This window comes from Papio anubis, chromosome 1 (genome assembly GCF_008728515.1).
Source record: "Papio anubis isolate 15944 chromosome 1, Panubis1.0, whole genome shotgun sequence".
Classification (NCBI taxonomy): domain Eukaryota; kingdom Metazoa; phylum Chordata; class Mammalia; order Primates; family Cercopithecidae; genus Papio; species Papio anubis.
In genome coordinates, this window is record NC_044976.1 from 3,698,311 (window position 1) to 3,721,029 (window position 22,719).

At 50.9% G+C, this 22,719-nt stretch overlaps 1 protein-coding gene across 1 annotated transcript in view; it reads left to right on the forward strand.

Annotated features, from left to right (window-relative positions):
- The window catches only part of AJAP1 (adherens junctions associated protein 1), a 129,566-nt gene extending 107,767 nt beyond the window's left edge, over nucleotides 1-21,799 (forward strand). Inside the window, exons 3-6 of the mRNA XM_003891019.4 lie at nucleotides 8,251-8,338; nucleotides 10,659-10,904; nucleotides 12,779-12,910; nucleotides 20,623-21,799. Coding sequence (XP_003891068.1) covers nucleotides 8,251-8,338; nucleotides 10,659-10,904; nucleotides 12,779-12,851 — 407 coding nt within the window. The 3' untranslated portion in view covers nucleotides 12,852-12,910; nucleotides 20,623-21,799. The remainder of the gene's footprint in view (nucleotides 1-8,250; nucleotides 8,339-10,658; nucleotides 10,905-12,778; nucleotides 12,911-20,622) is intronic.
- Nucleotides 21,800-22,719: the final 920 nt, after the last annotated feature.

Consider the following 22,719-nt stretch of genomic DNA (forward strand, 5'->3'; position numbering starts at 1 on the left):
TGTTTGAGGGCAGGAAGCATCCAACATGGGAGAAAGCTGGAGGCCAGAAGATTAAACCCGTCTGGTCTTCTCACATTCTGCCTGCTTTTACTCTGGCCGTGCTGGCAGCTGATTCGATTGTGCCCACCCAGATTGAGGATGGGTCGGCCTCTCCCAGTCCACTGACTCAAATGTTAATCTCCTTTGGTGACACCCTCACAGACCCATCAGAAACAATACTTTGCATCCTTCAATCAAATCAAGTTGACACTCAATATTAACCATCACAAGTCCACCCCTTGTCAACTTGAACCCATACACATCTCCTGAAATTATACATAATCTTCAAATAAAGACAATAACAAGGTCATAGTTATGCCTAACATAATGCAACTATGCTTCCTACAACCCTCCAAAAGGCTGTGCCGGACAGCAGTGAGGGGCTGAAGCCTGGAGCAAGCCTGTTGAATTCCATGTCTGCCATGTCTTAGCTGTGTGTGCAGTACAGGGTTAATTTTGCCCAAATGTCCTTGCCCCCAATTCCTAAGCCCTTGGAATGTCCTGCCTGAGAAGCGTGTCTTTTTTGCCTGGGGGCCTTGGGCCTGGCCAGATAATACAACGGTACAACTTATGGTGAGAACTGGGGTCGTGGGGTGTTGTGGTATTAGCTTCAGAGGGGCTGGAGACTGGGGTCACCCATGCCAAGGGTCACCTGTGGCAGAGCCCAGCACAAACACTGAGCATCAAGGCCCAAGGGAGCTTCTCTGATATTTCATGAGTGTTGTCACACATCATTGCTGGGATGAGACAGTGCTGTCCACATTTCTCCACTGCAAGGTGACATCCAGAAGCTCGTGCCTGGTCTCCCTTGGACTCTGTCCTATGCTTCTCTTCCTGGTGCTCTTCCTTCTGCTGTGATAAACTATAACCAAAAATATAATGGCTTTCTGAGTTCTGTGAGTCTCCCACTGAATTATTAAGCCTGAGGGTGATTGTGGGGACCCCAAATGGCACCGTGCAACCTTGGGAAAATCCCTTACCCTCCTTCTGGACTTGGGGAACATATTTGTACTCACCTCACGGTGCTGTAGTGAGCTGCGAACGCACTATTTGGCACAAGGCTTAGCACCCTCTACCAAGAAACTTGGGGTGGCTCTACGGTGGCTCCAAGATGTCAGCCCTACGACCTCTCTCCCTGCCTGGCTTTGTTATTGATAAGGAAAGCATTGGAGGGAGAAGGGGTGTTAAGAGGAAGCAACCGGGGATGGACTCACACCTCACCCTATGAGGCACACTGAGGGTCAGTAACCCTCCAACCCAAGGATTCAGCTGCAGTGATATCTGTCCTGTGGGCTTGTCTTGTGCCTCGGAGGACATCTACCATCATCTTTGGCCCTTACCCATTAGATGTAGAACCACTCCCCACCCACAGCTATGACAACCCAAAGTATCTCCAGACATTCCAGATGTCCCCGGCTAAGGACCACTGCTCCACCTGCCTAGGCCCTTTGGGGCGATTCCCTGGGGCCTGCCCTTCACTGTGTTGTTGTGTCCAAGCCGAGGCCTGTGAGATGTCAGCAAGGTATTTCCTTACGGGAGTTCTGTTTCTGTAGCGTGTGATCCTGTCCCAAGCTGGAAGGACTTCCGATGAGGAGAGACTTTATCTCCACGTAGTGTCGTCTTGAAGCACTTCCCTGAGCCAGGCCATCACCCGCTGTGATGGTGAATTTTATGCATCAACCTGACTGAGCTGAGGAATGCCCAGGGCGCTGATAAAGCATGGTTTCCGGGGGTGTCTGTGAAGGTGTTTGTGGAAGAGATTGGCACGTGAATTAGTGGACTGAGTATGGAAGACCCCCATTCAGCCACGTGGGTGGGCAGCATCCCATCTGTTGAGGGCCCAGATAGAACCAAAAAGACGAAGAAAGGGCAAATTCTCTTCTCTCCCTCTCTCCTGTCCCTCCTTCTCTACCCCTCTTTCTCCCTCTCCTTCTGTCTCTCTCTTCCTCCCTCTCTCCCTCATCTCTCTCGCCGCCTTTCTCCCTCTCCCCCTCCCTCTCTCTCTCCCCCTTCTCTCCCTCTCCTCCCGCCTCCCCCTCCCTCCCTCTTTCTCCCCCGCTTTCTCCCTCTCCTTCTCTCCCTCCCCCAACGCCTTCCAAAGAGAGGGAATAATGAGGACCCCTTGTGGATTTTCCATATTTCAGCCTGTTTCCTACAAATATTGTTGGGACTACATGTCAAAACACACAGTCCTTGTCTAACTGTCATGACCATAGGGTCTGCAGTTTATTCTCATAGCTATATATATATATGTGTGTGTGTGTATATATATATAGAGAGAGAGAGAGATCTGAGCTGGGACATCTGTCTTCTCCTGCCCTTGGACTTGGACATCAGAGTTCCTGGTTCTTGGGCCTTTAGACTCTGGTACTTCCACCAGTGTCCCTGCCCACTGACCCAAACCCCCTGTGGTGTAGATGGAGCTGGGTCATCCATCCTCTCCTGCCTTTGGCCTTGGACTGAGTGACACCACCAATTTTCCTGGTTCTCCAGCTGGCAGACAGAAGATTTCTTAGCCTTCATAATCACATGAGCCAATCCCATGATAAACCTCTTCTTATAGATCTCTCTATATTTTATTGGTTTTGTTTCTCTGGAGAACCCTGACGAATACGTTCACCCCTTGGAAGACTCTGCAGGGTCACTCAGAAAACAGCACACTCCTTTGTGTCCCTGCCATAAAAGCTGGTGGCCTTGTTCTGCTGTGAGCATCCCAGTTTTGGAAGATGCATTTTTTTCTTAGTGGCCTGTTCCCAGGAGGTGAGCAACTGACTCAGACTAAGCCTAATGGCTGAGGTTCCTCCAACTCTAGCAAGTCAAGCTGCCTCTCATCTGTCCACCATTGGGTACTGTGAGCTTCTCCCTAGTCAGGCCAACGTGTTCTCAGAGACTCTTTTTCAAAGACTGCAGTGAAATGGACATTTTGCAGGTCTCTGTGGAAAAGGAATGGCTTTTTTGGGATGGAATTGGCACTTTAGGTCCCAATATCACCTGTCACCCGTCATACTTACCCTTGTTGCATGACAGACATTTTTGTGTCCCGTGGCCATGGCTCTTTGTTTGCATAATTCAGACGCTGCAGACTCCTGTGTTGTGAAATCAGCTATGATACGCACAGCAATCTGTTTGCCTTGGCCAATTCCAGGACCATCACTCCTGCCCTCATCCAAGTGTACCAGCCAAACGTGCCTCCTGTCCTAGAAAGAAAGCCCTTGGTGGGTTTGTTTTTGCCATGGACAATGGCCTGTATTTGATTCAGCTTCATTTAATAAGACCTTGTTCAGACCAGAGATGGATTACAAACTTCCACATCAATCTTCAGGGCCTGATCGTATTACAAACCACCACAAATATAACCATAAAAGCCCTATTGATTGATGCAGAGCTTGGTAATCCATCTGTCCCCATCCATTATTCTGGAGATAATTTTTCATTATCTGGGTGGCAGCTGATTCCTCACGCATTAGTATACAGTGGCAATTACCAGAAGCAGAAAAAGCCCCCACATTAGCAGGAACAATAACACCTGTCACGAAAGGGAAGCAAGAATTCCTACACAGCATGCTTCTGAGCTCTGGGACCAGGTCTGAATTGCAAGGAGTTTGAAGATGGGATTCAGTGTTGACCTTGGAAGTGGAGAGGGAAAAGTTTGCTTGTGTGTTCCTTCCTTGAGGGCATAGAGTGTGTGCTCCCTTTAGATGACATCATTGTCAATCCAGTCATAGCCCCTGGACAGCTGACATGGAAACCTTTCCAGGATTGCTCAGGGGCAGCAGGGTTTATGGGACAGGTGTTCCTGCCCGAGGTAGCTAATAGCCACCAGAAACTTGACCAGAGGGAATGTTATTTAAGGTGAGAGTATTGAGCGAGACATGAGTGAAGAAGGAGAGACATGCGTGAAGACGGAGAAAAGTCGAAGCCTCCTGAGAATGGTGCCATTTGCATAGTGTGGGAAAAGTCCTTTCCACAGACCAATAAGAGATGGTCCCTCTCCACACAATGATTCCATAATCTGAACTTTCTTGTGTTTGGCAAGATGCTATTTCTTTTTGACATGGAGAATATTGAGATAGACGTGGCTGAAATATTTCTAAGAGCCATTGAAGGAATCAATTGGTAAATTTCTGAGTTTTGATTTCCCAAAATCAAAAATCCTGTGTAATTGACTTCTCAAGGGAAACCCTCATGCAAAGTGATTTATCATCAAGTGGCTTCGTATGGACAAACCCAGCAGGGTGCAGCCACTGCTGCTGGGTGTTAAGAGCCAGCCATAAACTAGAGGCTGTGGGTCTCTCTGAAACCAGCTGAACAGTGACCAGTGAAGAGACTGGCACACAGCAAAGCTTTGATGGTGGAGGGGGATTGTTCTAGTCCTTCAAACTAAAAAATTGCAGTTTGATTCCAAGCATTAACCAATCATCCAAAATAGGAATATGCTTGTATTTAATCTATAAGCAGAGCCACCTTGAGCTACTCACTTAAATCATGTATCTGTAAACTGTGGTCCATGGGCCAAACATGGCCACTGCCTGTTTTTGTAAATCAGGTTTTATTGGAAAACAGCACCATTTGCTTCTTTGCCCATTGTCTGTGGCTGCTTTTGTTTTTGCTACAATGTCAGAGTTGAGTAGTTGTGACTGAGGCCATACTGTCTGTAAAGCCTAAAATATTTACTGTCTGGTCCTTTAAGAAAAGGTTTGTCTACCTGGGATCCACATGAAGATTTCCACATGGAGGAAACTACTCCTAGCTCTTGGGGAGACTAAATAATGGGGCACATGCTATAAACACCACATGCATGACTTCTCCTGTGTTATTTTGCTTTCTTCTAAGTGAGCAGCCTTCCAAAGAGAGGAAATAATAAAGAGCCCTTCTGAATTTTCCATATTTCAGCCTGCTTCCTAGAAATATTATTGGGACCACATGTCAGAAGTCCCAGTCTTTGTCCAACCATCATGAGGGTCTGTAGTTTATTCTCATAGTTGTAACTTCCTAAGCAGGAGCCTGGGAACCCATTAAAACCCACGCTCCAGGTTTTGAAGCACACGGCTGTTTACTTTGCAAGGAAAGTCTGTGCAGGGGCGGTAAACTGTTGATCTTGAACTTATTTAACAACAGAATGTGGCCACAGGTGTGTGGGATTTTGATTTAGATGTTTGGTTTTCTTGGGGACGCTACAGCAGAGAATTACCTTTGTCCAGGCTCTGCTTGCTGACCAGGGAAAGTCATTTTTCTTCTTTAGCATCAGGCACCCAGTTTGTCAGACAGGTACAAAAAAATGCAGGGTGGAGATGGGTTAAATCGATACCAGGTGTGAAGGCTTAGCTAGGTGCATCTAGGGGTCCTGTAGAAAGCATAGCTATTGTATTGTGGGTGTGTGTCTGCCCAGACCCTCTTAGCTGGTGATTAGCCCAAAATGCACCCTTCATGTTTTAATGTGGGAAATCTATGAAGAAAATTTACACAAAAGGCAGGAGAAGGGCCTCCAGGGCGAGGCCAATATCAGAAGTAGATCATTATCCTTCTTTCTGTTAACTTGGTTTCTAATTTTTTACCTCTTAGTTACAAGTTTAATGATACATCATGAAGCTAAGATCACATTATCATCAGCATCACCTTCACTATCATCACCATCACCATTATCATATCACTATCATTGTCAGCAGCATCACCATCATTATCATTACCATCATCACATCACTATCACTATCACTGTCATTATTACCATCATCATCATTACCATCACTATCATCATTATCACCATCACCATTATTACCATCATCACATCACCACCATCATCATTACCATCACCACATCACCACCATCATCATTACCATCACTATCATTATCACTATCACCACCATCTTCATTGCCATCACTGTTATCATCATCACCATCATTATCATCACCATCATCACCATTCCCATCATTATTACCATCATCACCATCACCACCACCATCACCATTATCACCATCACTATCATTATCATTACCATCATCACCACACCACCATCACCATCACTATTATCATCACCATCATTATCACCATCATCATCACCATCACCATGATTATCATTACCATCATCACCACCATCACCATCGCCAGCAGCAGCAGCAGCAGCAACCTCCTTCTCATCACAAGAAGCACAGACACAGGATGAGCACATACGCTTCGTGACAGCATGGCTTTCTCTTGACTGGGCCAGAGGGAGTGTGTGGGTAGAGAGCAAGAGGAGATTGCACAGGCAACCTACCCTCCGCAGCTGTCCATCTTTTTCAGTCCTTCCTCTGCACACGAGGTCTGAGTTGGGTCTCATGAAACTTGGCACATAGGGATTACCAGAGCTAGTAGACACTCCACTGTTGGTGGGATTAGGGGTGGTCCCTGTGGCATAACTTAGCTTTCAACTCATTAGCAAACCAACTTGACAGTCCCAGAGAAGGGACTTGCCTGGAGGTTTAAAGCAGGTGCCACAGCTGGGGCACAGGTTTATGGGAGGTCATTGGCCGGAACTGCAGTGACTGCAGCACCTTTATTCAGGGGGCATCAGAGCAGCTGTTGCCTATGGGTGAGCGTTACTAGTGCGGCAAGCACACAATAGGTGCAAAACAAACAGTTCCTGAATCAATGGATAGAAGAGGGCTTGGGAGAGACCCGCCACACTCATGTGTCTGCTCCACTGTTTGCCAGGTGTTGTTATTCTGTGGGTCCTGGAGGGGAATCCCTCGTGAAAAACAACAATTACCTCCAGAGAGGGGGAAACAGGAAGACAAAGCTTGTTTTCTGGCTGTGCCAGTGTGTAATCATTTATGAATAATTTCCCCCATGAGGATCATATCCAGCAGAGAGGTAACATCTGTTTAAGAGACTGTCCTTGGGAGGCCGCCAGAAAAATCTTGACACTGAAACCCACCATGCTGAAACACGCACATGCAGTGTTCTCACCCCAGCAGCCCAAGAGGTTGGTCAGGTGTGAGGGGCAGGTCTCTGCAAAGCAGACACCAAGACGGAACCCCAGGTGGAGACAGGACCGTTGCTTGGATCTCAGGCGGAAGGACACGGGGAGATGAGTTGGAGGAGGTGCTGCCACCTGGGGTCTTGGCGGACTCCCTCACTGCCTTGATCTTCCAGCTTCTCAGGTGCTGAAGTGGACCTTCGGAGTAGCCCTGGCTGGCTAGTAATGTCCCCAGCATCCTATATGTCCCAGGAAGTATGTGACAGATGTGCAGTCAGAAAAGAAGGTGGTCTGGGGTAGGGACCAGAGGCAGGAGCTGTTGCAGACCTGCCTTCCCGTCTCCCCAGTCCTGGGTCTGTGGTTAGTGGCAAATGTTGCAGAAGGTTTTGGGACAGAGGTGGGGGACGGGAGAGAATCCCTGCTTTCTGCCATCGTGCCTGTGGGTGTCAGTAAACAGCTCTTGGCCAGAGCTCTACCTGCCCCACTTCTGAAGTGGCTGGTCCCTGTCCTGCCGATTCCAGTGCCTCTCACCTCCCCATTCAGGGATTGGGGCCAGGGCAACAAGGCTAGACCATAGATTCTCCTTTGGGGCTGTGGGAAGCATCCACCCTTGGCCTGATACTTTCATTCCTGGAACCTCATGAAGTAGTGAACTTCTTAGCGAGGACTCTGGAAAGAGGAAGATGCCACCCAGTGACCCATGTCTGTGAGGGTGTCGCCCCATGTGCTCTTCTTTTTACCTCCCCAATATGTGCTGGCCCATCCTGGCTCCCCCTGGGTCAGGCAAACCCCGCTCCCACTCATAGGCCAGCAGCCCTGGGGCTCACAGTTCCAGAATAGAAGAGCAGAACTGGCCCAGGGCGTGAGGGGAGAAAGGGGTCACGGGGAATATCTCACCCAGAACTGACCTGCCGCCGGGTAGACGAGGTAGGTGAAGGGTTTGGCAGGTGCAGGAAAGAACACAGCTGCCCATGATCCAAGTCACGGCTTGGAGACTGAGAAGGTGGTGGAAGGAGAGAGCCCAGAGCTGGAGCTCCCCCTTCCTGGACCCCAGGTGAGAGCAGCCTCATGCCCAGGGCCTGCAGTCCAGGAGGAGAGAACTGAGCACCTGTCATGCTGCCCCGAGTTCCCCGCTGTGGATGGGACCTGGCATCCCCAGCTGGGTTGGGGGGATGTGCCTTCACCTTTCCCGGCCCTCCCTCGCCTCCTGAACCTGGTTTCACGGGTGCCCTCTTCCCTCTTTCCTTCTTTCCAGGTCTGGCTGTCCATCAGATCATCACCATCACCGTCTCCCTCATCATGGTCATAGCTGCTCTCATCACAACTCTTGTCTTAAAAAATTGGTAAGGCTCCTTGGGCCCTTCTGGCCCAGAAATGGGGGACTGCAGGGGTCCCCGGGTGGTGAACACAGAAAGGCCCCCGCTTTTCAAAGCCAACCTGTTCTACTGGCTTCTGCCCGGGCAGTTTAGCTGCCACAGGCTGCTCGCCGTCCAGCGCTGCCCTTTGGCCCGGCCCCTATCCTGGTTTCCCTGCAGAAGGCCAGCGAGCCCAGCCTTCATGACAAAGCTTCTCAGGGTGTGTGTGGTCCCGGGTTCCAGATTCTTTTTCTCGATGCCAGTGTCCGTTGGGATGTTGTCCACCCAGCACACAGTCCCTATTTCTTGTCTCCTCTGCCCCTTCCCTGGAAAGGTAGGGATGGGGCCCTTCTGCCAGCACCCAGCGGGATCCCACATCCCTCACTCAGGCTTGGCGGCCGGTTGCTGAACCAGCCCTGTTTGTATTCTTCGTTCCTCTCAAAGCCACTCTGTGTGCTGAACTAGGTTACCGCTTTGCTCCAGGCAGCCTGCCTTTGCCTATTTCCTCCTGGAAATTGGCCTACTTTGAGGCTGGCCTTGCTGGGTGTACACACCTGATAAGCCCCTGAGAAATCAGGGGACTGCTGGGAGACCCTGCTGCTCAAAAGCGCCTTGGGGACCTCACCTGCCTGCAGCCACTCCTCCAGCAACTGTGTCTCCTTTCGGCATCCAGGCTTAAAACTCCCTCATAGAAGAACAGACCCAAATGGCCCCATTGCTGCCTGCATACAGCCATATGAATCAGACAGGGCTGATGGTGGAAACTGCATCAGAGCCTCAGAATCACAGGGGAACACAAGAAAGTGAGAGAGAAAAAGCCAGGCTCTGGGATCAGAGGAGGTGGGACCCCTTGGCAGGCCACGGGAGGGTGGGAGGTAGCACAGCCCACAACAGACCTCCCACTCGGCTAGCGAGGGCTCAAAGCCACCTCCTGATAGGTAGCAAACTGGGACCCCGGGCGTTTTCTGGAGACAGGCGATGAGAGAATAACACGGAGCTCACAGCGGGGCTTCTTAGGCAGGGGCTGGCCAGAGGAGGGGCTTTGGACCCCTGGACTGTGTGGGCGTATGGAAGGACAAATCCCACTGGCCATCTCAGTGAAGGGCTTCATCTCCCCAGAGACAGGGGACTTTGTAGCCTGTTCTGTGACAGGTTGATGACAAGCCTTCATCTTGCTTTTCCCACACTCGAGCTTATAGCAGACCTTCAAAGAGCCCTTTGGGAGAACAGCCCGGGAGGCTGGATGAGCAAGTTCGGTGAACCTGACCTCCCTCTGAGGAAGACTTTTCTGGGGGGGGCTGCCCCTGGGTTTGGCATTCACCTTATGACCTTGGTTTATGGGGTAGGGGGCTTCTACTCCTTGAATCGGGATTCCTTTCATTGGGAAAACCAACGCAGGAAATAACCAAGACTTAGGAGACAGGCCCATCCCCCCTGCCCGTTGCCTTTGCGTAGCCCCTCCCTGTGCACAGGCCCTGAGCATGAAGGGGAAGGGGTGGGCAGGGGAAATGGTCCCCAATGTGGGCTCCCCATCCAGCAGGGGAGGGGCCTCCCAGCCAGTCCCCTTGTCCGTCCTGTGCTCTCATCATAGAAGCGGATCCAGCGGCCCCGATTCTTGCTTTCTCAAATCCCTGGAGAGTCAGGGGTGGAAGTCCCATGGTCACTCTAAGTGGCCTCTGGAAGCCCCTGTGGTTCACAGGAACTAGACCATAACAGGCAGGGCGTGCAGGACACTTCCCTCCGCAGACTTGATCAGGGATGAAGGACAAGCCAGCTCGTCATTTCCAGCTTGTGTACGTGCCCCTGGGTGGGGTTGAGGACAGGGGCTTTCTCATGCACCAGCTTTCCCCAAAGACGGGTCCACTGTCCATTCTGAGATGAAGGAATGGACCACCCCAACCTGTGCCCAAAGGTTCCCACACGCTCTAGGCCCCTCTGGCAGGAAGGACCCACCACGGCTTTAATCCCGTTGAGGCGTTCATGGGGACACTGAGTCAGCACCATGGTCTGGCTGATGCTCTTTAGTTAAGCAGGTCCCTAGCTCTGCGATCACATGGCTCACCACTTACCCCTCATCCTCCCTGCTGTAATAGCCATATTTAAAATTCAAATTTCATTTTTTTTTTTAAAAAAAGAGTTGATTGCTTGATTGTGGTTGATCTTTCTGAAGAGGCTGGGAATTACCGTTTAATATAAATGATGCGTAGCTCATGCCTGCAAGCAAAAGACCCACAGTGGAAGTCTGCAGTTGTGCTTGTGGGTTTCTGGCCTCTGCCCGTCCCCCCACCCCAACCTCTTTCTCTTCCAGCTGTGCCCAAAGCGGGAACACTCGTCGGAACAGCCACCAGCGGAAGACCAACCAGCAGGAAGAGAGCTGCCAGAACCTGACGGACTTCACCTCGGCCCGGGTGCCCAGCAGCCTGGACATATTCACGGCCTATAACGAGACCCTGCAGTGTTCACACGAGTGCGTCAGGGCGTCTGTGCCCGTGTACACCGACGAGACGCTGCACTCGACGACGGGGGAGTACAAATCCACCTTTAATGGAAACCGGTAAGCTTGGGCTCTGCTAGACCCTGCAGCCGAGAAGCTCTTGGTGGCTGAGCTGAGAGCTGTTGGTCGGTTTAGGTCTTCCCTGAGGTGGTTTTGAGGGCCTGAGCCAAGGCGGACTGCTAATTTGGCAAAACGAGAGAGGCAGGGTTGACAGCAAACAGGCGTTCAGCTGCTCCCAGAGAACACAGTGGCTGGAATTTCCTTCCAGACCCCTGGCCGTGGGCAGTGGCGGGAAATGCGTAGTCTCCCAGCTCTCGCTCTGAGCTGTCATCCTTCATGCCCCAGAGCTCAAAGGCCAGCCCCGTGGTGGTGATCGGCCTCCTAAATATCAACAGATGACAACAGCCTCCTACCAGAGTCAGTGTCTCTGAGCCCTGTCAATAAAACGGCAGCGGCAAATTTAGCAAAACCGTCAGATACCGACCAGACTGCCGGACCGGACGTGTGTTACTAAATGCTTCTCCTTTTTTATTATTCATGTGTAATCCCTCAAAGAAAATATACCCCACAACCACCCGTGAGAATGTTTAAGAAACCCTTGAGTCAGCTTTCAAAGGTTTGTCCAGAATTAAATTAAAATATCAATAAGCTTTCCTTTAAGTGAGCATACATTTATGCATCGTTTTGTAAATTAAAATAAAACAATCTCCAACAACTTGAAGAAAGGAGGAGGCTGGGAGGCTGCCTCGAAGGGTCCACCATGAGCAACAGAATTAGCACCTAGGGTAACACTGCCCCAGGCCCCCAGAAAGGGCTCCCCTGGAGCCCAGGGCGAGGTGACTGGACTCGAGTTGTTTTAGAAGGGGCTGGCTGCATGCTCCCTTTCGTTCTATTTGCTGATTTGTTCAGGGGCCTTTGGAGAGCGAGGGCTGCTGGGGCTGTCACATCCATGGTTAATGTGTCTTTGTCCTGTTGGCTAGAATGAGCAGATGTTCCTGAAATACCTTCTGGCCACGCCTCTTCTTGCATGTCCACGTTGCATTCTGCCATCTGTGATATTCTCTGTCTTAGACGTTCCCTTTCCTTGCAGGGGAGGACGGTGGCACTCAGAACCTCAGAACTGTTGTTCTAAACCTCAGTGGTTTTACACTTAGACATTTGGGGAGCTCATGGGTGCCATTCCAGCCTTCCAGAAGGCTGAGTTCACAAATAACTGGCTAACAGATTTCCAAACCATTTCACTGAATATGTGGATGTTGGCTTGGATATGAATCTGGGCCAGCGACTGCTTGGGCTGTGTGGGTAGAGGGCAGAGGGCCGTGGGCTGGCCTCTGGTGCTTCACTTTTCCCACCTTCTGTGCTTGTGTTGTGCAGGGAGGTGGGGTGGGGGGATGTCCAAGAGCGGAGTTGGCATAGCTGGTGCTCTCAGGCCCTGGCATGGAAGCATCGGATGGAACGAGTTCTTGCCTTTTGGCCCAAGGTCATGCTCTGTTGAGTTTCACGGGCCTTGGGAAATAATAGCTTAGTCTCAAAGGTGACAAAATATGAGGGAGACATTTTGGGAGCCAGGTTCCATCCTTTCTGTCATGTGCAATAAAGTGGGTCAAATCTGCCATCAGAGGCAGAGACTCCAGGCTCTGGGCTAATCCTGCAAATTCAAAAACGAAAATCTGGAGACGGCACAGCCTGCACAGCAAAGTGCTCGTGTGCCCAGATCCCTCGGTCTGTGTCCTCCAAAGCCTCCCAGGGTAGAGAGCATTCGTGTGTGAGGACTTCTCCCAGCCACAGGGAATGGCAGGGGTCCCTTCCTGGCAAGGCCAGGAGTCCACATTAGTGCTTCCTTTCTCAAGAAGCCAGTCAGTCTCCACCGCAGGCCTGCCCCGGCTTGCCTGTCATGTGTCAAGTACCAAAGCCCATTTTTCTGTTCACCGCAGACCCTCCTCTTCTGATCGGCATCTCATTCCTGTGGCCTTCGTGTCTGAGAAATGGTTTGAAATCTCCTGCTGACTGGCCGAAGTCTTTTTTACCTCCTGGGGGCAGGGCAGACGCCATGTGTCTATTTCATGGTAGGTACCTCTCTTTGGACATTCCTGTTTTCATTCCCTTTCCTCCCCCACCCCACTGCCCTCCCCTGTACTCTTTGGGATAATTGGGAACCATTTTAGACATGGTGGGTGGATTTCCAATGGCATCACTTCTCTGAACATGAGCCGGGGACCTGGCCTTTTGATCTTGATGTTGGATTTGGTAGAAGTGCCTTCCCCATCCCGGGGGAGGAGAGTAACAGACGCTCACACACCCTGATTCCACGTCCTCACTATTCTTACCAGTGCCACTCCTTCCCTCAGGAAGGCCACGACGCGCGTGGCCTACATGGCAGGGAAAGTCATTCCCCGAAACAAGCGACAATTATAGCTCTCTTTTCCCGCAACAGGAAGAGATTAGGGCAGCGGCTAGGGAGGCAGGAATCGCGCCCCCGTCACATGTCTTTACATTGGGGGAGGGCGCAAGGCAGAATTAAAATACAATTTTGAAATATAAAAATAAAAGATAAGAAAGAAAATGATAAAGAAAGAAAGGGAAGAGTTGAGACATCTACTAATTTGAAGCCAGGAACCGGCACCAAAACAGGATGAATTTTCCACGCTCTGCTGGATGGGAACATTTGGTTTGCTTTCAGTGATATTAACTTGAATGCTAACGTTAAATTGCCTCCTTCTGTGCTGAGTCTTCGGAGCACTCGGGCTGCTGAGGGGAGACAGCATTTCGCTCTCATGGCCCCACATCCCATGCATTCTATAAGCACGGCCCATGGGTGCGACCTGAGGTTTTCGTGTGGTTTTCATGGTTCTTTTCGATGCTGGGCTTTCTCTGCATCCTCATCTTGCTTCCTTCCAAAGGTGACCTCTGATCCCTTCCATGATCCCATCCTGTTTCTAGGATGAAATACCAATATTTGAAAATAGCTTTTTCTTACTTTTTGCCCACCTTCTGATATGGAGGACTGAATGGACAACGTCCTCAGGGGCCCGGGGACAGGGAAGGTCTGGAGGACTCAGCCGGCCGCACCTAGCTGTGGCCGGGGAACCGGCTGTAGTCAGAGAGGGGAGTGACTCGGTCAGTTCCTCATCCTGGCACTAATGGACCGCGTGTTTGCTCCAAATCAAATCTCCGGCCCTCACCCCTTATCCTGAAGCCAACATGATCTGCCAACTGGCAAAGAAATGTAATTAGATTAGAATGGGAACCGAGCTGCCCTGCAAGGGCCTCTGCTGCGGCAGGTAAGAGGCAGGTTGTCCTCACCATTCAATGGGGGGATGTGCAGCCTAGAGCATCCGTCAGAAGCCAGTGCCTTTGTCTGCCTCACCGCAGCTCCCCTCATGAAGGGAACCCCCTTTGGAGTGCCAACCAAGCTAGCCACAGCAAGCCGGCTTGCTAGCCGTGTAGTCCTTGACCCGCCTGGTAAGGCCTGTGTAGGGACTGGGTCCTGGTGGTTGCCAGCATCTCTGTTATGATTTTTAAAATTTGTTAATGTGTAATTCATTGACCTGGGAGATGCAGGGCCTTAGGGTCAAAGACCCTCAGTCCCTTTCGCCAAGAGCCACAGGCCCACAGAACTGGAGAGGTCAACTCGAGCGGACAGCTCCCTAATATAGATACTTGCACGGCAGCTCGTGGAACACTTTTTACTTGCTCAGTCCTCCCAGCAATCTCGTTTACAAGTGGGGAAACTGAGGCAGGGGGCGGTTAAATGACTTGGCCGAGGTCAGTCAGGTTGTAAGTGGTGGGGCTGGATCACCCGCTGGCTGCCTGGCTCCGGGACTTCCCCGCCCACTCCAAAGGCCTGAGCCCAGGGATCCTTCTTTTCCATTAGAACAGGAAGCTGCAGCGCTGAATTTTCAAAAAAAAAAAAAAAGATAAAATAGCACAGAAAAAAGGTGTTTTATTTACTCATCTGTCCCAGAAAACCTTCGTGTCTCATCAGCCTGGTCCTCCCCTTCCAGCAGCATGGGGCACTGAAGGCCCCCCAGAAACACTGTTGGTGGGCTATCCCTGTGCTGCAGCCCCAGGCAAAGGCAAGAGATACGGGTGCTCCCAGATGGGCCCCAGGTGGACCCCGCTTCCCAGCTGTGCCTGAGGAGCTGTTTCGGGACCACCGGCATTTACACAAGGAAACATCTCTGCGTCTAAAGAGCTGACCCCTCCCTGTGGCTCTCAGGTCAGGTAGGTCGTCCGCAGAGTTCAGAAGACCCTGTGAGACTTACTGAAGGCAGCTGCACTCAGCCTCGGAATCTGCCGACACGAAGCCACAGCCCACTCCTGGTGGCTTCCTCAGTAGCTGCAGACCAGGAGGGCTATGCACACAGCCTCGTTAGTCCTTGATAAATGCTTATAAGATTCCGTTGCCGCTTGCAGGACAGACCGTTTATCACTCACTAGGATGAAAGCGTTGGGATTCTAAGTATCCCCTGAATCTTGCAATTAATGCCTGGACATGAGCATCGGGTGCAGAATAGCCAGAAACATCTCTCAGATTTGCTGGGGTACTTATTGTGCCTAAATAAATAGCAATTAATACTAAAACATTTAATTAAGGCTTAAGAGCCAGTGGAGCTACTTCTCTCTCGTATGGCTGGGAAGCCTCTCCAAATGCATTTTTAATGATGATGCGGTCGTTTGTTACCACACCATTGTCTTCTAAGTCTAATCCATGTGCGTGTTTGGGACCCAAAGGCAGCCAAGTTCATTTTCCTGTAAGTGGTTGTCTGGAATGCCAGTGGCTCCTGGGCAGATGTGGACCCTAGATTTGATAGCTTCCAACACATTCTTGCCTCAGACCACCTTCGTGGTGGGGCCAGATTGCTCTGGACAAAGTGAAGCTGGCCTTTATGCTCCAAGGAAGGGGACCTCGAGAGCAGGCCTGCATTGGCTCTTGGACTAATTCACGGTCATCTTTCATGCAGCAGGTAAATTTCAGCAAACCTCGTTAATGTTGATCTCTTTCCCTTTGCCAAGGCCGCTTCATTCTGAACGGAGCCTGCAAAGTCATAAAAGCTGTTGAATCCAAAGCAAGTGAGAAATAAATCATGCATTATTATTATTTTCAAAAACACATTGAAGACATAACTAATAAAAAATGAGAAGTGCACCTGTGCCTTCCCACTTTGTTCTTCCGAAATGTACATTAATAGAATATCAAACTTTTGTTATTCAAAGGAGCCTATTTTTCAAAGCAACATCCATACGTTTCTGGAAGCTGTGCTTGCTGAGCTGAGAACGGTACCACGAAAACTTTGGGAGAAAGTGGCCACTTCAGATTGTCAAGAAATTCTGCTGTGCCCCAGGGATACCTGGCAGTAGCCTGTTTGCTTTTGGTTTTTTTTTCCCGCAAAAGCAGACATTGGTCATTACACCCAGTGACCCACTGCGAAGCATACAGCCCAGCGGGGCCAGGCCAGCCGAGGATCTCCTTCCAGGCAGCAGAGGGCAGGATTTATCCCAGATCCCGATCTGGAAGATGGCTTTGCAAGATACACACAGCTTCCCTTTTTGGCCAGGGAACCTCGGGTGGATGTTCACCTTCAGCCATGTTATTTTCCAGCCATGGGGTCCAGGCCCCACCTTATCTGTCTTTCCCAGCTGGCCCGGGATCCTCAGTCCTTCTCTGGGCTTAGTGCCAAGATGAGAGGCTCGCGTGCTAGTGTGGCGCAGAAAAACCCAAGAAGCTGAAGTTTGAGCAGCAGAGTTTTGGCAGAACATGGACAACGTGAGACCCTCCTCCTGGACCAGAGGCTGTGACCACACCTTGGTCTTGCAGGAAACCTCTCCACCCTCTGCAAAGCCAGCATGGCTCTGGAAATGGTCATTCAAGGTGCAGGATTGGCACCATCTCTCTCTCTCTGTCTCTCGCCCTCTCTACCTCTCTTTCTCTTTTCCATCCTGAGACACAGAGCAGAGAGAGATGCCTGTAGTCTTGGAAGAGGCTCCCTTCCCTGCGTAGCTGGGGATGTCTGGCGCTCGGGGCACAGGCTGCCACCCACTCACTGATCTTCCACGTCGTGTCTGTGGCTTCTGGCATCAGCATCTACCTGTAGTCAGTCCCCGGAGGTGGTTTCCTGCCATTAAGGATGGGTCTCAGGGACAGAGGACAAAACTGCTTCACACCCCTGCCGCATCTCTGAGCCTGATCCAGTGTTGATTCCCTGCTCCAGGCCAGGCACAGAGCTGGAACCTGCATGAACCAGTGGTGAACAGGCAGGAGACCCCTGTTCTCAGGGTGCTGTCGTGCCAGCAGGGGATGCCTTGCACATCTGTCCAAATAAGCTGGATGCAGATGGTCCCATGCCCGAGATGTCACCAAGCAAGTGCTCCAGGAGACAGAAGGAAAATAGGGGATGCGTGTAGGAAGGAATGCAGGCATCCAAGAAGGCCTTCCCAGCGAGGTGATCTTTCCAGCCAAACCCTGAAGGATTTGAGGCTTGAGATTTGCAACGTGAAATCAAGGAACCTGGAACGTTGAGAGGAAGAAGAAGAGGAAGCGCGAGGTGGAAAGGTGGCCAGGACCCAGGGCAGAAGGATCTGATTAGCCAGCATGGGAAGTACAGGAGGCTTTTTTTTTCTTTTTTTTGAGACAGAGTTTCACTCTGTCGCCCAGGCTGGAGTGCAGCCGCTCGATCTCGGCTCACTGCAACCTCCACGTCCGCATTCACACGGGAGACTTTCACGTGGGAAAGTGGGAGGATGAAGTCTACCTGGGAGCACCTCCAGAGCCTGGCCAGACAGACGTAAGGATTGGAAGCTGCTCCTCCAGGCTTTATTCTCCTGTTTAAGGTCAGGATCAAGGACTGGAAAGCAACCAGGGCCAAGGTTCATTCAGGAAATCATTCTTATTAAGGTGGCAGCCATATGACTTATGGTCCAACCCTGAACACATTCCAGAGAGAAAGGTTGGCCTTGTGAATCATCAATGATCAGGGAACACAGGGACAGCAGCTCACAACCGGTGACTGTCCTGGGACACCAGGACCCAATGTAGGGTCTCCAAGCCCCAGGATTTTTATCTCCCTTTTAAGAAAACTTGTAATTGTAGTAAATATATGTAACATAAAATTTATCATTTTAGGCCAGGCATGGTGGCTAACACCTGTAATCCCAGCACTTTGGAAGGCTGAGGCAGGTGGACCACCTGAAGTCAGAAGTTTGAGACCAGTCTGACCAATATGGTGAAACCCCGTCTCTACTAAAAATATAAAAATTAGCCAGGCATGTAGTGAGTGCCTATAATCCCAGCTATTCAGGAGGCTGAGGCAGGATAATCGCTTGAACCCGGGAGGCGGAGGTTGCAGTGAGCTGAGATCGTGCCACTGCACTCCAGCCTGGGTGACAGAGCAAGAATCTGTCTCAAAAAAAATATATATATATATATCATTTTAACCCTTTATGCATGTCTAGTTCAATGGCATGAGTGCCTTTACCATGCTGTGCAGGCATCTTCACAAGCCAGCCCTTCATCTCTCTCCATCACCCTGTATTAAAACTCTGCACCCACTCAATACTCACTCCCCGTCTCCCCCCATCCCCTGGCCCCCTATTCTACTCTTTGTCTCTGTGAATTTGGTGGCTCTGGTACTTTCTATAAGTAGAATCATACAGCATTTGTCTCCACATTTTTTAACTTTCAAAAAAATTACCAAGATATAAGAGGGATATTTCTCTCTGTATTGTAATAATTACTTCATTTTTCAAGCCCCTCTTCCCCAGATCCAGGGAATGTGGAAGAGGTGGGCGGGGGTGGGGCACAGCTGGAGTAAGGCTACCAAGAGTGATCCAGCACTGACCCAAAGGCACGTCCCCCGCCCCCCCGTGTGTGTGTGTGTGTGTGTGACACAGCCTCACTCTGTTGCCCAGGCTGGAGTGTAGTGGCGCCATCTCAGCTCAGTGCAACCTCTGCCTCCCAGGTTCAAGTGATTCTCATGCCTCAGCCTTCCAGGTAGCTGGGATAACAGGTGCGCGCCCCCATGCCTGTCTAATTTTTGTATTTTCACTAGAGATGGAGCTTCACCATGTTGGCCAGGACGTCTCCTTTCTTTACATGCAGTGACCCCTGTGCCCACAGCAGCTGGTCCTCCCACAGTAGCTGAGCAGACACTCTACTGTAGCCTCATGGAGTTGTCCACACGGGTGTCATTTGGAGGCAGCAAGCAGGAAGGTGACGCCCAGGGCCCAGCCTCTTGTCCAGACGCAGAGGGGTCCAGGGAAAGACCCAGCCTCTCACCTTCACCTTCAAATGAGTAGACTCTGGCACACTGAGGCTCCTGGAGATGACAGGGACACCGTGCTGATGATCAGGGACACAGTGCTGAGCAGGAGGAGCTGTCCTGGGGCCTGCCAACCTCCCTGTCCACTCCTAGGATGTGTCCTGCAGAAGGCAGGCCTGTCCCACCTGGGGCTCTTCCTCCCCAGTCCCAACTAGAATCACTGCGGTGGGCTCAGTTGATTCAGGGGAGAGAAAGCCACACTCTTGTCTTTGGGAAGGACCAGGGAATGGACCCAGGACTGGCAGTCACTGAACTCACCTGGGGAACTCTGAAAACCCATGTTCACAGGCACCACCCTGAGAACCTGATTCCAGGTCTGCAGAGGTGGGCCTGAGAATCTGTATTTCTGCAGAGCTCCCACGATGGTGATGATGGAGCCGGTCTGGCCGCATGCTGTGCCTGCAGCTGCTGGAAAACTTCTAGAGCTCCCACTGAGTGCTTTTCCGACTTCACTTTGGGATCAGCGGGTACACCCGCCCCATCCTACCACTTTCTGATACGTGTCATCTGCACAGATGAGGATGCGGTAGCCTTTTGTTTCTATTATTGAGGGTCCTAATTGCCTGTAGTTGAGAGGAGCTCTGAGTGACCGCAGAGGGACCCAGACAGCACCCCATCCCTGTGACGGAGACGCAGCCTTCGGCAGAAGGCCCCCTGGGGGGGACCGTGATGTGTTCCAGCTCACGTGGCCGTGCCCGGGGTGACTCTCTGAGGGATGCTGACCTACTGGGGGTTCTCACTCAGCCCGGGAGACTGCATTTTCCGTTTTCTGAGGCTCAGGCTGGCTGGGTGGCAGCCGCCCTTCTCAGCCTGCCTGCTGAAGGTGGCAATCGCAGTCAGATCACCCGACCTGCGCCCAGGTGGGACTCGCCTTCTCTCTCTCCAGCAAGATCACCTCTGGGGAGATACGGGAGGAAGATTTCCTGATGCAGTCCATTTCTCTCTCCTGAGTCCTGGCCTCGGGGAGCCTGCAGCTGAGCAGTGAACGGACACAGACTCCCTTTCCTCCTGCAGCAAAGGAGTGGAACAGGCCCCATGCCACCCCCCACAGGAGGAGGCTGGACAGGGAGTGAGCAGGGCTGCCACACTCAGGCCCTCTGACGTGCACGCCTGGGACCAGATGCCCCGGCGCCCCCACCATGAGTTAGTGGACGAGGTGGTCCCAGCCCCTGGTAGCAAGCTCAGAGCTCTGTAGATGACCAGAATTCACACAAGATTCAGGCCCCCACTTCACACCCCTGGGATTCCCAGTGTTTCTTCCAGTTCCTGCTGACGAGTTCTAGTGAGGTCTTGTCCACGTTCCAAGGACCCCTCCATGTCAGTGAACCGATAAAGGGAGCGACCGGGCTCTGCACGCAGGGGTCCTGTGTCGGGGGGTCCTGGTCGCCCGAGAGCCCCACGGACTTGTCGCGCCCTCGGCCTGCTGCCATTTAATCTCTTCTTGTTTTCTTTCCACACAGGATTCCGTTGGTGAACCTGTAAAAACAAAACAAACAAAACAAAACAAAAAAGACAAAACCTAAAACTAAGCTATCTAAGGGGGAGGGTCCCCGCACCTACCACTTCTGTTTGCCGGTGGGAAACTCACAGAGCAGGACGCTCTAGGCCAAAATCTATTTTTGTAAAAATGCTCACGCCTATGGGTGACTCTGCCTTCTCCCCGAGTTTTCTTTGGAGAACAGAAAGAAGAAACGAAAGAAAGAAACCGGAGGCAGAGAGACGAGGATACCCAACGAAAGGGACGGGAGGAAGCATCCGAAACCTAGGATTCGTCCTACGATTCTGAACCTGTGCCAATAATACCATTATGTGCCATGTACTGACCCGAAAGGCTCGGCCGCAAAGCCGGGGCCCAGCGAATCACGCGGAGAAATCTTACAGAAAACAGGGGTGGGAATCTCTTCCGATAGAGTCGCTATTTCTGGTTAATATACATATATAAATATATAAATACAAACACACACACGCACACACTTTTTTTGTACTGTAGCAATTTTTGAAGATCTTAACTGTTCCTTTTTAAAAAAAGAATTGTGTTATAGGTTACAAAATCTGATTTATTTAACATGCTTAGTATGAACAGAATAAACCAGTGTTTTCTACTTTGGCAACTCACGTCACACACATATTACACACATGTGCGCATACACACACAATACACATACATGCATATAGACGCATCTATTGGAAATGCAGTTCCACAGGTGAGCATGTTCTTTCTGGTGACCTGGTATTCCATCACCGTTTACCCCAGGGGACAGCCTCGACCCAGACAAGGAGGCCCTTAAATGACAGCCTGCATTTGCTAGATGTTTGGTGAGTGGCATCAAATGTGTGACTTACTATCTTGGGCCAGAACTAAGAAAGCTGTGGTTTTATATATGTGTGTGTATATATATATGTTTTTGTATATATATATATATACACACACACACATGCATACATATGTGTTTTTTTTCATTTAAATGTTGGAAGATGCTGCCTAACAGCCACACTCACATTTATGTAGCTGGTTGCTTACAAACGGGCCTGAGCCCTGGGTTGGGTGGGTGGTGGATTCTTGGACGTGTGTGTCATACAAGCATAGACTGGATTAAGAAGTTTTCCAGTTCCAAATATTAAAGGAATATATCCTTACGATGTGTGTGTGTAATGTCAGGGCAGAACTTAGACATACGTGAAGGGCCCCAGTTGGTTTGAAAACGAAAAATCGTCATTCTGTGTGCGAACCACGCAGGCTGCCCCACAGCCCGGCCTGTGCTGCATTGCCTTCCCTTGCGCAGGTGGGCAGGTGTTGCCCGCTTTTTCTAGGGCCCCAACGGTGTCTTGGAATCTTGGGGGAAGCCTCGGCAGAGATGCCGTTCTCCTGTCAGCTTCCACTGGCCGATGGATGTTTCTGTTTTGTCATCGAGAATCCTACTGTAGAACTACCCAGTGGAAACGGGCCCCAGACCCGAGCCTCAGTACAGAGAATCCCAACCACACACACTTTATGAAAAATACTGCCATGCCGCTGGGCCTTCCTCACAAGCCTCACCTGAGACGGGCTCACTGGTGGCCCAGACTTGCTGTCAACAGGGAGTGCTGTCGGGATCTAGGGATGCATCTCGTGGCCCACGCTGTGCCTCCTTGGTGGGTGTTTCCTGTCTATGGGAGATGCCTAATGTGGTGTGGGTCCCTGTCTCCAAAGACTCTATTTCTCACACATGGCCCAGGTGGAACTTTAATTTCAGCAGTAGAGTGCATGAGGCAATTCAGTGAAGTGTCACAGGCCAGGCGAAAAGGTTAAAGATGAGGCAGACAGCTGACCTTACTGCCCTCACTGGCCAGGCTGATGACCTGATTCTTCCCTCGGGTTCAGTCTCCCTCTGAAACACCTTGAGATATGTTTCAAAAGTTCACTTTTGTATCTCCTGAAACACGTGAACCTAGAGTCATGCCTCTGGAGGGGAAAGGGCTGTTTCTGTGACACAGCAGTGTTGAGATCTGTATCCATGGTATTGCTCACAAATTAGGAAAAGTTGTTCTTTAGTTTTTGTTCTGTCGTTTTCCACCCC